This window comes from Lipotes vexillifer, unplaced genomic scaffold (assembly GCF_000442215.2).
Source record: "Lipotes vexillifer unplaced genomic scaffold, Lipotes_vexillifer_v1.1 scaffold84, whole genome shotgun sequence".
Taxonomy (NCBI): domain Eukaryota; kingdom Metazoa; phylum Chordata; class Mammalia; order Artiodactyla; family Lipotidae; genus Lipotes; species Lipotes vexillifer.
Window position 1 is genome coordinate 430,475 of NW_006783414.1, and position 17,902 is coordinate 448,376.

Here is a 17,902-nt window from a genome sequence, read left to right on the forward strand (position 1 = left end):
GTATCAGCCACTCTATTTTTAAATATTAGTACTTGAATGCCCACTATAAAGCAGGATTAAGTAAAGACAAATAGGTCTATGTTAAGTCTGTCTTGAAAAGGAACTATATATCTTCATCAATATACACACAAAATAGATTTTTCATAGTTTACAGATACTACAGCGTTCCACTGCTTATTAAAGAAACACAAACTAATTTAAGTGCTAGATTTAAAAAAGCACAGAACACAGTTATACCTAGAAATAATCCATAATCCACACATTAAAAAATGGTATTTAAAAATTTTTATAATGTGTTAACTTATATATATTAGTTTACCTGAATAAGTGTTGTTTTGTCATAATCCCTGCGATGCTGATAAATACACTGGCTGATTACAGCATACAAATTTTCCAACTGAAAAATATTGTATTCTTGACTTTTTCTAACAACAGTCTTCAAAAGATTCTAAAAGAAAACGTAAGTGTTACATATGTGAGAGAAATTCCCTGAGATATTTTAATTTTGAAGATGTGGGGGCATTTTTAGAATACAAGCCAGAGAGAAGGCAGACCAAGTCATCTAATGAGACACTGCAGCCTCTGATAATGACTCTGACATTCAGCTGTAAGTTAATGTTATCAACATTCTATGACTCTGGCCTCTCATCCTAAAAACTACAGTTGAGGAGGTTGCCAATTTCAATTCTAGCCATACATCACTAGAGACAAATTAAAAAATAATCTCAAATTAGACTAACAGGAAAAAAGGCAACATTTTTGCAGAATATTTTATGGCACTATGAGTACATTATAATCAATTCTGTTATGTGAAATAAAAAGAGACAACAGTACATAAATGATGAACTACCTCGCCACGTCAGGGTTCTTTTCTTACAAAAAGGAATTTCCATCCACTCAGTGTTTTTTTGTCATGACTGAAATGGACTTACTATTGATAAATTTCTGTGATTCTTCAAGTCTGGTCTTACCTTGATATTCCATTACCTCATAGTTAACCACGGTTGCATGTTTTTGTTAAGTAAAAACCAACTAAAATGGCCATATGTAATGGTCATAAAAACAATGTATGGGATCAGTGACATAGATAAGTATGTTAAAAACAATAATACCGACATACTAGCCATCTCCAACCACTGCCTTTATGAAAGTTATTCTATACCAAGTTTATCCTTTCATAAAAGATCATTATTAATTACATGCCAAATTTATGCAATGTCCTATTACAACCCCTATTTGGTGGGTTATGTTTCTATTCTGCATAATGAAAGCATTATGATTTCAATTTACATACTTTTAATTGCTTATGGTCCACAACAAGTGAGGGTGTAGGCTGAGAAAGAATTGCCAAAGCCTTTTCAACACTGATGAGCTGCTGTTGCTCTACTTGGGAACGTCTAGCTCGAGTCATTCGCAGAACACACATTTCTGGAATGAAAAAATAAATAACTATTATTTGTTTCATAGACATTTTATAATACCTAAAATAAATATTAGGCAGATTAAATAGCACGACATATTTACTTAGACACAAACCCCTGTTCTGGTTTATTGACTCTGCTGTAAGATTAAGATGCTGCCATTTACACACTCAAAAATTAAGGACAGGGAATTCCCTGGTGGTCCAAGTGGTTAGGAGTCTGAGCTTCCACTGCAGGGGGCACAGGTTCAATCCCTGGTCGGGGAACTAAGAACCTGCATGCTGTACGGCGTGGCCAAAAAAAAAAAATATTAAGGACATTTCAGAAATATTTTCTCAAATAGAGTATTTCAAGGGATCCTGAACAGATTAGACTGTCTCCTACTTAGGCATAAAACTCAGAATTTAAGAGCTGGAAGGGGCTTCAGTAATCTTGAATAGGAGTTGCAAACTACTATGCATAGGCTAAATATGGATTTAATTAATCCATAATTAAAGTTTTCTTAGAACACAACCATGCCCATTTTACCTATGTGTGTCAATGTGGCTTTTCCAGCAGGGTTGAATAGTTGTGACTATCTGGTCCTTTGCAGATAAAGTTTGCCTATCCCTGATCTAGAACAATCTATTCACTGAGAGATGAGGAAAATGAGGCCCAAGAAAGGTGAAGACTTTTCTATGGTCAACATACCTAACTCTTCTAAGAGCCAGGACAAGAACCCAAATCTCCTGACATGTAAACAGGTACCTGTCTCACTAAATAGTGTCCTTTTAAAAAAGATAATGATAAAAGAAAAAATAAACTTCGAACCTAAACAAAACATACGAAATTATACAGCCAGAGGATTAACATTTAAAATAGACCATTCTAAGATTACTGAAACACACAAGAACTCATTTTAAGGAAGTCCTTGGAAAAGATTTATCTACAGCATATAAGCCACTGAAGAAAACCAGTCTCATTAACTTAGTCAATACTTGTTTTTGACCAAAATAAAATTTTGACCCTGTTACCCTTTTTTTGCTTTGTAAGACTAAATAATGTTTGGCTTTTCCAAAAACCAAACAAATCTAATGCCAAAGGTCCAAAAAGGTGCAGACAGGAAACAATTCTACATGAAAGACTTTGGGAGCAGGATCATTAGAATAAATATAAATAACCTTGGGCTAAACCTACAGTAGGAATAGAGGAATGATGGGAGTGGGTAACAGTTGTTCTACATCACTCAGCAAGAAATCACAGGATAAGAAACTGCTTATCTTGCTTAAAAATGTGAGGGTATCCTGCCAGCTTTTAAAAATTGTATAGCCAAGCACTTTGCTACATGCTTTAGATGAATTACTTTATTCAACCCTCAGAATATCTTATTACTCAGCAACTATCTACCCCAATTTTGCAAATGAGAAAACTGATGCTGACGGGTCAAGAATCTTGACCGAGGTCACAAGCTACTAAGCAGTAAAGTACTGTTTGATGCTGTAGTGTGCTTTTAACAACAGTGATTTACTAGCTCAATAGTTATTAAAGATAATGCTATTTTCCCTAATTAACTCCTATACTCTGAAAGACAAGGAAAAAGGAGTAAACTGAGATGGTAATTAACTATTTAAGAACTTTGAATGAAGCATCTTTTAAAATTAGTAAGTTCCTTGACTGAGACTTACCTTTTGCTTCATTCTCATCAGAAATATTTGTTATCTGAGAGCCAGAAGCATCTCCATTGCAAGTGATCTTGTCTTTCCTCAATTCTGTACATGCTATAGTCTTTCCAGATTCTTCAAGTTGATTTTCAAAACAAATACTTGAATAATCATTTCCCAATTCCATTTTGCTTTCAGAGGCATTTTGCTGCTTTTCATTTTCCTCTATTGAAGACTCCCCTGTGTTTCTAGCCTCATTGCGGTCTACGCTTGTATCTTGATTTTCCTCTGTATCATTCTCAATTTTGTCATCTATGACATTTTGGCCATCATCTTTTGCCCGTGAAATCCTCCTTCGTTTTGTTATGGTGCCTAAGTACCACTTCGACTTTCTGCGGATTTTTCTCTTCAACGGAGCTTCAAATAATTTAAAGAAAAAGGGTAAGAGAACATTCAACAATTTTTTAAAGTCTAAGTAAGTGGGAGAAGAAAATACCTCCTGCGATATTAAGGGGAGAATCTGAGATATCACCATAGTATTGTATGGTTGGAATACACAAACAAAAGTAGAGAGTTCTGTGAGAAGGTAGAAAGTGGTCAATGACCTGTCATTCTAAGGAATTTGGATTTTATCTTGAATAATTTTTTAAAAAATCGAGTAACTTTAAGGAGGGCAATGACATGAATTGTCTGATGCATATATTACAAAGGTCACTTTGTCAGTAGTATAAGGAATGAACTGAAGGAAGGGTGAGACTAAAAATAGCTTACACTTCCTGAGTGCTTACCCTATAGTAGGAACTCTTCTAAGCCCTTTATATGTACTAACTCACTGACCATTCCACTTTAACCTGATCAGGTTTGCTACCATAATCGACATCATTTTACAGATGAAGAAACTACAGTATACAGAGATTCAACATTCTGCCTAGACTAGATGCAGTATAACCACACTGCAACCTTATGTTTGGGAGACTCATCCATATTGTTGTATGTACTTGAAGTTTAATAATTTTCACTTTTGTATAATAATCTGTATTTTTCCATATTCTGCTGTTGATCTGCATTGGGTTGCTCCCATTGAATACTGCCTCTATGAACATTCTGTTTAAAAGCATGGAGGAATTATGGCACCAAAATCTGGGAAAACAAATGAATAGCTGAGAGGCTAAGAAGCTGAGGACAGTCTGAAATTCATGGAGCTTAAAGGGCAAAAAGTGGAATTAAGAGCTTGCCAAAGAAGAGAGGCCTCAGGAACCCCACAGGATTTGGGTTGGTACTCCATGGAATTATACTCTAAGAATAAAGAGGAACAGGAAACAGACTAGGATTTATATGAAATAAAAGTCAGTTTCAAATCAAGTCATACCACAATTAGATTGTGACCTGAGAGGTGACAGGTAAACTGGGATTGCAAGTGGTACTTTATTGCAAGCCTGGATTTATTTCAAGAATGAAAAGTTGCCTTACTGTTAATGAAATCAACATAATTCGCTGTATCAATATAGACAAAGGAAACTGATGGAAAAAGTAAACAGTATTAGAGGAGAATAAAGGCTATAGTTTCGTAAGTAAAAATTACATAAGTGCACTTACCAGGAGTGCTGCAAGCCACAGGAGTACTGGGGGTCTTCAGCTTTTCATTTTTCTCTGGATCTGGTCTTCTTTCACCAGCAGGAGTGGAATTTTGCTTTGGCATTACATGGTAGTAAGATGGGGCATATTTGGAAGAGCTACAACCTTATAAACAGACATGTGGAATATCAAATCAAATTTCCAGATTTGAAAATTACATGAACAATTAATTAAAAGGACTCAATACATCTAAAGCATCTTTTTCTGATATCAAATCATTTTCTTACCTCTCTTCTTCCTAGATTCCTGAATTTCTTCACAAAGCCGCTCAAAGTCTTCATCAAGTTCTTCTTTAATTATTGCATAGGCAGTATCTCTTAAAGCACAGGCTCTATGTCTAATAAGACGATCTATGGAATGAATAAAGAATTTTAAAATGTTTTCCTTTTGCTAATGTAACAAAAATTAACACTATATGTTGGGCTAAGATTATAGCTGTTAACAATTCCTTTTTTACTTCTACCATGAATAGTAAAAGTTACTGAAATTGTGTTATTTCTGTTTTTGATGTTATTCTAATGTTCTGGACATCTGATTCTACATGGCAGACTAAACCTAATTTCATTGCCCTGTCCTATCCAGATCCCTTTGAAATACCAGAGAAAATATAAGAATCAATCAATAGCAAAACTAAACAACATAATGACACAAAAACAGCAAGGAAGGCTATCAGTGTCATGAGTGAACCAGGGATGTAAAACCATTTTGGAAAAGATATAGAGGATGTTATTACATTGACAGAGAAACTAAACAAAGACAATGAAATAGCAACCCTACATAGGAAACACTAGAAAAAAATCCAAAACTGAGCCTAAGCACTGTAAACTGGAAAATGCCTTGAGGCAACAGGCAGATAATAAGTGAATGTAAATTTGCTTGAAGGGCTGGATCAGTCCCCCTCACAGGGCAGTAGGCTGCAAAATTCACACAATATTCAGTTTATAGTTGACAGGAACAGCTATAATAACGGAAGGGATGTTGCTGGGGGCTTCTAACATGGCCTGAAGAAAGGCCAGGCGAAGTTCATTGGTTCCTGGAGTGTGGCAGCATCGGCAAAACCTTGGAATTTGTCAGAATGCACACCATTCTCAGGCCCTGCACCTACAGAATCAGAAATTGTGGAGGTGAGGCCCAGCAAGCTGCATCTTAACATGTCCTGTAGGAGATGCTGATGGTAGCTAAAGTGTGAACACCACTGCTCTAAAGTAATTTCAGATTGTCACAGTGGACGAAAAGGGAAGCAGCGGCAGTATGACTGCAATGAAACTGAAAAAGCCCTCTTCCTCCAGGATAAATGCTTCCTTCTTTCTACAGTTAAGGGGTATTCCCAACATGGTAGGCTGTTTCCCACTGCTTACCTCCAGAACTCTGAACTATGGGATAAAGTCTAGGGAAGGTGTGGGCAGAAGACTGGCAAGGGAAGAACAGTGAGCTTTTAAATTGTTGAGGAAACTCTTAGTGGTGGAAATCAACCTAAGTTATAAGGAATACAAATTTAAAAACAGAATGCCAATGTACTGGAGGGGAGTGCTAATGCAGGAAATAGAACTATTAAAAAAAATTATCCACTAAGACAGTTAAGGGCACAGCATCCATAAAGCAAGAATAGGAAGCTAGGAAAAAGCACCTGAGAGAATATTTTTTGGAAATGAACATGTTTATAACAAACATATAGATATTTGAATATATCATTATAAATATGAACAAATATATCACTTAAAAATCCCTTACTTTATACATTTTATTTAACGGACTGGGTATGTGAGGTAGAACGTGAATGCATTCTATGCATAGAAAAGATCTGGAAAGATATCCCCAAACTTAACAGTGTCCACCCTCAGAGAAAGGAAATGGGTGACTTAGTTGTTTTTTTTTTTTCTGTATGCGGGCCTCTCACTGTTGTGGCCTCTCCCATTGCGGAGCACAGGCTCCGGACGCGCAGGCTCAGCGGCCATGGCTCACGGGCCCAGCCACTCCACGGCATGTGGGATCTTCCCGGACTGGGGCACGAACCTGTGTCCCCTGCATCGGCAGGCGGACTCTCAACCACTGCGCCACCAGGGAAGCCCGACTTAGTTTTTTAAGTATTACTGTTAGCAAGTATTATGCTATATTACTTTTGTAATAAAATTTATAATGGTCTTAACTAAGAAAATCCTTTCAAACTTATTTTATTACAGTAGAGCTTTAATTTTTCTACTTTGAGAAAGAACATTGATAAACAAAGGAAACAAGCTAAGTTGTTATGCAATTTTGTGTTTCATTAGAGGCTATATCATATAATTGTTTTGGAGTGAAAGAAACCTGCATTTGAATTCTGCCTCTGCCACTTCCTGATACTATGACCTTGAGTAAGTTTTTTAACCTCTCTAAACTTCCATTTTTCTCAACTGTAAAATGAGGATATCGTTGTTGAGGACTGAATGGCACTGTGAATATAAAATGTTTATAATATAGCACCTAGTGTGAAATCACCCGCCACTAAGCATTAGCAGCCCCCATTCCACCCTCTGAGGAAGAAAAACAAAACCAGTAATGCTCACCTCCAGGATCTCTATCTGGATTGTATTCTAAAGCATTACTACAGATTAGATCGATATCACTCAAATAGTCTTTCACAGTCAGATACTTGTGGAGATCAATTTTACTGATTACAGATGAAAGGTCCATTGGTTGCTTTATTACAGTGACATAATCAGGAACCTAAAATTCAAGCAAATGACCAAATCACTAAATTAACTCTGAACAGTAAAAAATTTGAGTCAAGTTTTTCTACCAGGCAAAATAAAGGAGAGAGAATAAATACATAAGATATAATGAAAATATATTAATACAAAACTGTGACTCTGTTTAAGGCAAGTTTTGTTTTGTATTCATTCTTATTCTTGGGCACCTATATCTCCAGTAACATTCTAAACCTCTTTCCTCATCCAAATGCCACCCACCCTTCAATGTCAAGTTAGGACCTCATTCTTAACTGTGTAGGTCACAGTAATATCATGTAGCATTAAGACATTCTCAAATTACTTCTACAATATTTGAGTTGGGCAAAGTTAACTGTCTATGCTCTGCAGGAAAGGAAAATGCTTTATATAGCTCTCGAAGCCTCTATGTGCTTAGGATACTACTTGGTATGTTTCCAAATACAGAAAACAAGATCACAGTATACAGAGGGAAACACATAAACTAGTCAAATAGTCTCTAATTCTGAAGCATTTTGATCCAAAGATTAAATTAATACCTCATCAGGGTCAACAGGTTTAGTAAATATTCTGAATCGCTTGTCAATAGCAAGCCTATGTGTAACATTTCTTAAAAAAATCCTTAGTTCTCTAAATGTATCTTCTTCTTGTTCTTCTAGTCGTTTCACTTCTTCTGCTGTCAATGGTCTTGGTTCAGGTGGTGGTGCTACAGGGAGTACCTCCAAGGCCTGCAAAACTTTACATGAATGGAAGATTTTAGTTACCACTCTCCCACCATATCAAGGGTAATAAACAATTCAGTACACAAAGTAGACAAGCTCTCAGGGATTATCCTCCTTGTATTTGCCAGGAATCAGAGGATTTGGAATACTAAACAGCTACCATAATCTCGACCTCTACACCCCCCCAGCAATAATTGCTAACTTGTAATTTGGAGTGCTAATTCCTAAATCATTACCATTTTAAGATCATTTAAGAGGCTATTAAAATTTTGAAAATGCATATTTCCAAGACAAGAATATTCTAATTTTTTAAAAAGTCATTTTTACCAGTTAATTTTTTTTTTTTTTTTTTTTTTTGCTGTACGTGGGCCTCTCACTGTTGTGGCCTCTCCCGTTGCGGAGCACAGGCTCCGGACGCGCAAGCCCAGCGGCCATGGCTCACGGGCCCAGCCACTCCGCGGCACGTGGGATCTTCCTGGACCGGGGCACGAACCTGCGTCCCCTGCGTCGGCAGGCGGACCCTCAACCACTGCGCCACCAGGGAAGCCCACCAGTTAATTTTTAAACTAACAAAAAATTGTGGTATGTTTCAAATATAACAAAAATTTAATTTTGTTTAAACAGATATGCATTAGTAAGTAATAAGGATAAAAAAGGGAATATGAGAGTGCTGCCCCAATAAGTTGGCAATCAATTAAGGGAGTAAGAGACATAATTATAACATCACTGTAATATCATATTAGTAGTATGAAAAAAGTACAGTGCATCATAAAGGTAATAAATTAATTTTGTCTAGATGTTAGGGAAGAAATAATAAGTTATACTAGAAAGAAGTATGAATGAAATTATGAAAAGACACAATATGTTGTATATGGTTTAAAGATAGAGTGCTTTGGAAGGAAAAAGGTAGGGGAGAGAAAAGTGCCAAAGGTGCACTTGGAAAGACAGATTGGGGCTATGCTATGAATTCTAGCCCCAATTCCACATAGATTAGGACTATACTATGAAAGGCCTTGTATGCTTCGAGAACTTTAGTCTAGGGACTTCCCTGGTGGTCCAGTGGGTAAGACTCTGAGCTCCCAATGCAGGGGGCTGGGGTTCAATCTCTGGGAACTAGATCCCGCATGCATACAGCAACTAAGAGTCTGCATGCTGCAACTAAGACCCGACGTAGCCTAGATAAACAAACAAACAAATAAATAAATAAGAACTTTAGTCTATTTTAATGGGAAACATAGGGATTTTAAGAGGTAAGTAAGAGGTATCAACCTCAACTGAGGTTTTGAGCTTCTGATATTAGAAGATGGCAATGCCATTAACTGATATTTTATTTCCACTTTCTCAAAATTATTATACATTAACTTTGATACAAGAACTAACCTGCTTTCTTTTTTGATATAGGAGGCTTAGCAGCTTGCTTTAGAATTAAATCTTCAAAAAATTGTGTCCGTTCTTCTTTATTAGGCAACTGGACATTAAAAATTTCTCCATAATCATGGATAAATAATTCTTGTACCTTAAAAAAGAAAACAGATGCATTTTATATACATATGTATGTATACACACACATTACTATGTATCAATCATTCAATGCCACAGTAGGTTACTGTACACGTTTTTAATGACAATCTAAATTGTGTAATAAAGAAATAATTTCTTAAATCTTTTACTTATATTGAATTTATGTATTATATAAACCATGTATGCGATAAGGAACTAAAAACATGGGATCTTCTTTAGAACTCAAGGCTCCAAACTATAATTCATACAATAACTGATATGGTGATATTTTACTTAATGGGTTTTGTTGAGATAAGTAATTCACCTTCACAACCCAAAGTGAGATATGAGAATGAGTGGTTCTTCAGTAAGAATAAAGGCTGGAAAATAATAAGTATTGGTAAGGATGTGGAGAAGTTAGACCCCTTGTGCTGGTAGGAATGTAAAAGGGTGCAGCCACTGTAGAAAACAGTATGATGGTTCCTCAAATAGTTAAACACATTATCATGTAACCTAGTATATTCAAAAAAACTGCAAGAAAAAAAATAAAAGACTCAACAGATACTTGTATACCAATAATCAGAGCAGAATTATTTACAATAGGCAGGAGGTAGAGACAATCCAAATGTTCATCACCAGATGAAGAGATAAACAAAATGTGGTATGTACTTACAATGGAATATTATTCAGCCTAAAAAGGAATGAAATTTGAACACATGCTACAACATGGATGAACAATGAAAACATTATGCTAAGTGAAATAAGCCAGTCACCAAAGGACAGATACTTTATGTTCCACTTATATGAGGATACCTAGAATAGGTAAATTCAAAGAGACAGAAAGTTACTAGAGGTGTCCAAGGGCTGGGAGAGGAAGGAATGGGGAATAATTGTTTAATGGATACAGAGTTTCTGCTTGAGATGATGAAAAAGTTCTGGAAATGGATAGTGGTGATGGCTGCACAACATCATGAATGAACTTAAAGCAATGTACTTGATGTCACTGAACTGTACACTTAAAAATGGTTAAAATGGTAAATTACGTATATTTTACCACCAAAAAAAGAATAAAGGCAAAACAGGTCTCAAAAGGATGTTTCTAAACAAACCTCTAGATCTTTCCAAGAATTATTAGAGGATAATAATGTTTATTCCTTGTATGATGTTTGTGTACTTTGTTCAGCCTACCTCTGATACAGAGAAATATACATTCACAGCTTTTGCATTTTCTGCTTTGTAGGTTCTTCCATGCTCCAAACTTATGAAAACTACATACACAACATCATTTATGAAATAAGTCTCTCCTTTTGCTAATCCATTTACTAAACTACTATGTATACAAGAGTCTACTAATGAACTGTATTACATTAATTTGTCATTTCTGGCCCAAATTCACAGTTTTAATCACTAACACTATAGTATGCTTTACCATATTTGGAGGGCTTTTTCAAAATTTTCTTGGAAATTCAAGACATTTTTTAGCCATGCCACGTGGCATGCAGGATCTTAGCTCCCCAACCAGGGATTGAACCTGTACCCTGTACAGCAGAGGCACGGAGTCTTAACCACTGGACCAGCAGCGAAGTCCCTCAAGCAGTTTCTTCTCCTACATTAAATTTTAGAATCTATTTTGTTGATATTTCTATTGCAATTTGTACCTTTTCCCCCTTCTGGTGGCCTGGAAGTTGTATGCTGTATTTCTATTCTTTTATTGTTACAAGTTTTAACAGACATATCTCTAAGCTTCTTTTCCTACCAAACTGTGAAGTTAATAATATCTACGTATCAGATACAAATCTGAATGTGCTTTTACTTCCCCATTCTCCTTCACTATGTCCTTCCTGCCGTTTTGAGTTCAGAACCAAGATCAACTTAGATTTACAGTCCTTAAAAAAATGTTACTAGCACAGTTTTGTGACGAGTTTTACCGTTTTCTTTGCTCACTGCTTCTTATATGCAACTTCTGCAAAATAAAAAAAAATCCAAGAGAAGAAATAATCCCTTAATAATTATTTCAGTCAGGGGTTTATGGGTAACAGTTTCTTAGGCACTGCATGTTCAAAAATATCTTTATTTTGTTCTTTCACTCAAATGCTAACTTTGCTGGGAAGAAAATTACAGGTGCAAAATTATTTTCCTTCTAACTTTGAAAATATTGCTCAGTTGCCTCCTTAGTAGCTGGTATTATACCAGCGAGAATGCAGAAGCAATTTGATTTTCAGTCCTTTCTAGTCATGTTTTATTCTCTTGGAAGATTTTTAGATTTTTCTCTATACTTTCGGAGTTCTGAAATTTTATCTAGATGTGGGCCTTTTTATACCCATCAGTTAGAACAGGGGACCTTTTAAATCTGAACATTATGGTATTCTTTAATTCTATGAAATGTTCTATTGTGTGACTATTTTTCTCTTGTACATTTTTCTCCTCCCATAAATCCCATTAAACAGATGTTAGACCTGAATCTATGTCCTCTGTTTCCTTTAACTTCTTCCTCACTTTACAAATCTTTGTCTTGTTTTTATTATTTACTATAAGAATTTCTGATCTCATGACCTTCCATCTTGCTAATTCACTCTTATCTGTGTTTGCTTCTTTCTAGCCCTGTGGGGTTTTTTATTTGGGGGGAGTTATTTCATTTATAATGTCTTCAGTTGGTTCTTTTCCACAACAATCTGTTGCTGATGCATGGATATGATTTTCCATGGGGCTGTCCTTCCTCAAAAGCTTACTTATAAATTTATCTTTGCCTTTGAAATCTTCAACTGTCCACAGATGCCTTTTCTGTTTATTCTAGCTTCTACTTCCAGTGATTATGAAAGAAGCTTGCCTATGTTAGACACAGAATGTGCCTGTAATTTGTCTTCTGGGCACAGGGTCTCCCTGCTTCTCCCATTCAGTACCAATACATAAGTCACTGCTCTGCCACACTAGTCCTTGGGCCCACCTTCACTGCTCTAGCTGAGGACAAACAACTCAGCTGACTGCTGTCTGGCATGGCCAGAAGTGAAGAAAGCCAAAAAATCCAAAGTTGTCCAAAGGCTCTTTCAATTCCCTCCTAGCACCGAACCAGAGCTAGAAACCACTCCCATCTTTCAAAGCAGTCCTTTCATGCACATGCTTTAAAATGTGGTTACCTGTATCAATCTAATCCCCACTGCTTGTCTTTCATGATTCATCAAAGTTTCTAATCCACTGATGACTTTCTTTCTCATTTTTCCATACTGCTGTGTTGTTAGGGTCCACTAGTACTCATACATATAGATACTCTGACTGCAGTTTTGAGATGGACAAACTTTAATGTAGCTAATAACGGTACACACAGTACTTCTCACATATTATAGTCTAATGCTATATAGACAATATCACTGGATCACTAAGGACTACATAGACTATATAAGGCTCAAAGCGGACTTGCTTATTTGTATCCACATAGACTATTCATTTTATAAAATGAGCAATTCCTGGTCCAGTGCCCATTCCACCCTACAGTACAGTGTGATACTGGGATACTTTACTCAGTTTACAGTGATATGCTTAGGAAATATTACCATAAGAAAACAAAGAAGCTATCTTTAAAAAAATTTTTTTTGAGTACAAAATTCCCACATTCTTTTTTTTTTTTTTGCCGTACGCGGGCCTCTCACTGTTGTGGTCTCTCCCGTTGCGGAGCACAGGCTCTGGACACGCAGGCTCAGCGGCCGTGGCTCACGGGCCCAGCTGCTCCACGGCATGTGGGATCTTCCCGGACCGGGGCACGAACCCGTGTCCCCTGCACTGGCAGGTGGACTCTCAACCACTGTGCCACCAGGGAAGCCCCCAAATTCCCACATTCTTGATAAAGTTATCCAAGATTAAACTGATGACAGCTTTTCAACCTCCCTACGTCTTTATAAAGTTCAGCTAGTTTGCCTTACTACCAAGAGTATAAACTTATCTTTGTTTTAAACTTTGAAATAATTAACAAAGTTTTAATTGACAGTGAGTACAATAAATCAATGGTTAATGTGGCTACTAAATAGCAATTCTTTACTCTGTTAATCAGAACATTGCTAGAGTACTTAATTCATTCTGAGTACAGCCTTTCAAAAGGAATATAAAGAGGAAGACATTCAAGAGAGTGACTAGAATTTTGAAGAAACTAAAAATATGTGTGACGTGTAGCAGAGCCTGCTATTATCACACTCCATGTTCTCTTCCTTTTGGGCACACTGCTATACCATATTTCCTGGTCTCCCTTGCAGTTAGGTACAGCTATGTGAGTTTTAGCCAATGGAATGTGAAAGGAAATGATATGTATCACTTTCAGACCAGGCACAAGAAGGCCAATCCTTTCAGCTGGGTGGAATGAAAGTAACCTGGAAAGTCACATGATGAAAATGAGAAAGCTCTCTCAGCCTGAGTGTCTGGTATGACTACATGGTGGAGGGTGGACCCGCCAATCTAGTCATCTGCCTGGTATTAAGTGAGCAAGAAATAAACTTTTATTGTATTTAATATTCCTAAGGAATATACCTTATCATAGAAGAAGAAATGTTTAGTGTGAAACAAGACTGGGTCAGAGTGAGGAGATAGAAATGAACACAAAACCATATTCAAACATACAAAGAGCTTGTCATAGAGAAGACAGAATAGACAGGCTCTCTATTTTATGTGGGAAACAAATGGAGATTAAGAAATGGAAGCCTCTCAAAATAAGTTGATTTTTCTAAGGAGTCAGAACTAACAAAATGAATTGTGAAGGTATTCTATACAAAAGAAAGACTTAGAGTCCAGAACTAGATGACTAAAGTAGAAAACTTTAAGGACTCTTCCCACCCTAAGAATCTGTAATTAATATATACTTAATGTTCATTTCCCAGTTTATTTAAGTTTTAGTTGAAGAATTCACAACTACAAAACTGCCATCAGGGACACAATCTGGTCCTTTGATAACTCCCTGACATCATTTCCTTCTACTCTGTCCTTTACTCACTCTGTCAGCCACTCTAGACTTTCTGCGATTTTTCCAACACACCACACTCTTCCTTCAGGGCTTTCGCACTTGCTTTTCCTCTGCCAGGAACCTCTGTCCCTCAGGTACTCAAATGGGTCACTACCTTACCTTCTCCAGGTATTTGCTCAAATGTCATCTTCTTGGTGAGGCTAACCGTGGATTTAACACTGTGGCCCTACCACACTCTTTTGGCATTGCTTAGCTAAATTTTTCTCCATACTGGTAGGTTGGTATTATATTTTATTTTTGTTTGTCTCTCCCTCAACTAAAATGTAAGCCCAAGAGGATACAGATTTTTCTCTATACTGTTCAATGCTATATTCCCAATGCCTATAACCATGTCTGTCACAGAATAAGTGCTCAGTAAATATATTTAAAATAAAATATTTGAATTATCTTCCTACTAATGTTCTAAAAACACACACACAAGACTACAACATGCTTATTATGTATTCTGGGGACAGAGTGGTGGAAAAATGTCCCTGATTTCATGTATTTTACATTCTGCTAGTAGAGATAGAGTCAAACAAATTAATATTTAATGTCAAGTAGTGATAAAAACAAAGCAGAGTAAGGGAGAAGAGAGTGATAGGCAGAGGTGTTACTGCTGTAATTGAGAAACTGATCAGGAAGACTTCTGAGGTGATATCTAGGCAGATATCTGAGAAAAATAAAGGATCACACCTTTATTTTCTATGTATCTAGGAGAAGAGCGTTAGAGGCAGACGCAGAATGAACTTTGCCACTGGTAGTTGTCTAAATTGGCACAAATTTGAAGGACAGTAATTTGGTACTATCAAAAATGTCAAATGTGCATACTCTTTGGCTAAGCTATAGTTATTCCACTTTTAGGAATGCATGTTAAAAAAAATCCACATAGTAATACTCATATAATTTAAAACCCAAGAATGCTCACTGTAGCAGTTCAACAGGAAAAAAACTGGAAAATAACTCAAATCCTATTAATAAGGATTTGGATAAATAAATTATGGTATATCAAGAAAACAGAAAAAGCTATGCTGCTCTTAAAAGAAATAAGACTTATGTATTAAAAAACACGTAAGATATATAAAGTAAGTTACGGAATAGTATGCATCATATTCCATTTAGAGAAAAAAAATTTACAGTATGGTCTTACAATATACATACACATATACATATACCATCCTGCCCAACAAGCACATGTATCAAATAGCTAACAATAGTATCTTTAATAGGAAAACTTTTCCTTATAATTTTATTAACCTCTGTAGCACTTAGAATTTTTTCCATAAATTCTTATTACTTAAGTATATCTCTTTTTACAATATAATAATTTCTCCCAAATTACCTCTTCTGGTAGAGTGGAATGGGGTTTGTCAGAAGTTGCAAGTAGTAAAACTGGAGCAAAAGAAGGAATATTCTGTAATAATGTGGTAAATGTGGCTTTAAGTGTTGGTCCAACTATTTCCCACCACAAGTGAATATGAGGAATATACACTATACTTGGTGCTGTTTTCTTAGCTTCATGAATCATCTAGTAGAGAGAGAAAAAAATGACATTCAATTAGAGAGTCAGCACATTAGTTATATGCTTTATTAATCTGGAACAATGTTTAATTTCCCAGAATTGTCATATAAAACCCTCAAGTTTTAAAAATGCTTCCCCAATCCCACAATCTTGTTTTTAAATGTTTTATAAAAGTCTCATTTTTAGGGCTTTCCTGGTGGTGCAGTGGTTGAGAGTCCGCCTGCTGAGGCAGGGGACACGGGTTCGTGCCCTGGACCGGGAAGATCTGGCCACAACAGTGAGAGGCCCGCGTACCACACACCAAAAAAAAGTCTCATTTTTAGAAAAACATAATTGCTTCAAGCAATTAGAAAACAGCTCAAGAAATCTAGAAGATTTTTCTGTTATGGCAACCAAGGTTAAATATAAAAATACAAATATAAAACACTTTTACATTTAAAAAACTTTAATATAGCAAAAACAGAAGCAGCAAGGTTCATATGGCTTTTGGAAACAATCAACCCCTACAAACTTTTAGGAATACTTCATACAGTATAGTTTCTACCATCATGACAACTGTAACAGCAAAAAATTTTCTAATATTTTAACTTTAAAAAAATCAACTGGGGCTTCCCTGGTGGCGCAGTGGTTGAGAGTCCGCCTGCCGATGCAGGGGAGACGGGTTCGTGCCCCGGTCCGGGAAGATTCCCACATGCCGCGGAGCGGCTGGGCCCGTGAGCCATGGCCGCTGGGCCTGCGCGTCCGGAGCCTGTGCTCCACAACGGGAGAGGCCACAGCAGTGAGAGGCCCGCGTACCGCAAAAAAAAAAAAAAAAAAAAAAAAAAATCAATTAGCTGGCACCTTTTATCTTTTCAAACATCATTTCATTTAGTTTTAGGGAATTTACACACACTATATTTATATATATATACTAATTTTCAAGGGAAATGTACCTATTCAAATGAAGAAAATTAAAATTTTATTTTGCATAGCCGTCACTGTTTTAAGTATTTTACTCATTTCTCACAACAGCCTTACAGGATAAGGACTATTATTATCTCCATTTTGCAAATGCGGAAAATGGGGCAGAGAGATCTAATAACTTTTCTAAGTCACATAGCAAGTAAGTGGTGGAAAAGGGATTTAAACTCATACTCTTCAATAACTAAGCATTTATGCATAGTTCTATTTTGAAAACCTGAAGTTAGAAATCAGAAAGACAAAAAACACAGTACAAAAAGAACGAGGCAATTCTAGATTTTGTCTTTGGAAGACTACTTTGACTTACAACTTATGTGTCTGGGCAACAATGAATTACCTGGGCACATGTTTCTTCAGGAGATGTAGCACTGACTCCAAAAAGAACAGGAATGTCTAATGTGTACACTGCAAATTTTTCCAAAGCATGGATGACAGCTGGTGCTAAATGAGAACCTTGCCCAAATCCTGGTTCTCCTACTATCAATATTCTTGGTCGAAAAGACATAGGTTGATAACAAGCATTTCTGAAAGAAATGAGTAATAACCTATGATTTAGGGGAAAAAAGTTTAAATTTCCCTCCCAATTACCAACTATGAATTTTAGAAGTCAAAAGTTTTGACAATATGGCCAGTCATAACATCATGGTTCATATGGTTTTTGGAAAGAATCAACCCCTACAGATTTTTAGGAATACTTCATACAGTATAGTTTCTACCATTATGACAACTGTAACAACAAAAACTTTTCTAATATTTTAACTTTTTAAAAAAGTCAATTGGCTGGCATCTTTTATCTTTTCAAACGTCATTTCATTTAGT

General features: G+C 36.3%; 1 protein-coding gene across 1 annotated transcript in view; it reads right to left on the bottom strand.

The window, feature by feature from the left end:
• Positions 1 to 17,902, bottom strand: part of ATAD2 (ATPase family AAA domain containing 2) — a 77,981-nt gene that overhangs the window by 1,402 nt on the left and 58,677 nt on the right. Inside the window, exons 18-27 of the mRNA XM_007456037.1 lie at positions 17,421 to 17,607; positions 15,944 to 16,129; positions 9,501 to 9,636; positions 7,938 to 8,134; positions 7,240 to 7,399; positions 4,924 to 5,046; positions 4,658 to 4,801; positions 3,086 to 3,478; positions 1,295 to 1,428; positions 320 to 448 (exon numbers count right to left, since the gene is read on the bottom strand). Coding sequence (XP_007456099.1) covers positions 320 to 448; positions 1,295 to 1,428; positions 3,086 to 3,478; positions 4,658 to 4,801; positions 4,924 to 5,046; positions 7,240 to 7,399; positions 7,938 to 8,134; positions 9,501 to 9,636; positions 15,944 to 16,129; positions 17,421 to 17,607 — 1,789 coding nt within the window. The remainder of the gene's footprint in view (positions 1 to 319; positions 449 to 1,294; positions 1,429 to 3,085; positions 3,479 to 4,657; positions 4,802 to 4,923; positions 5,047 to 7,239; positions 7,400 to 7,937; positions 8,135 to 9,500; positions 9,637 to 15,943; positions 16,130 to 17,420; positions 17,608 to 17,902) is intronic.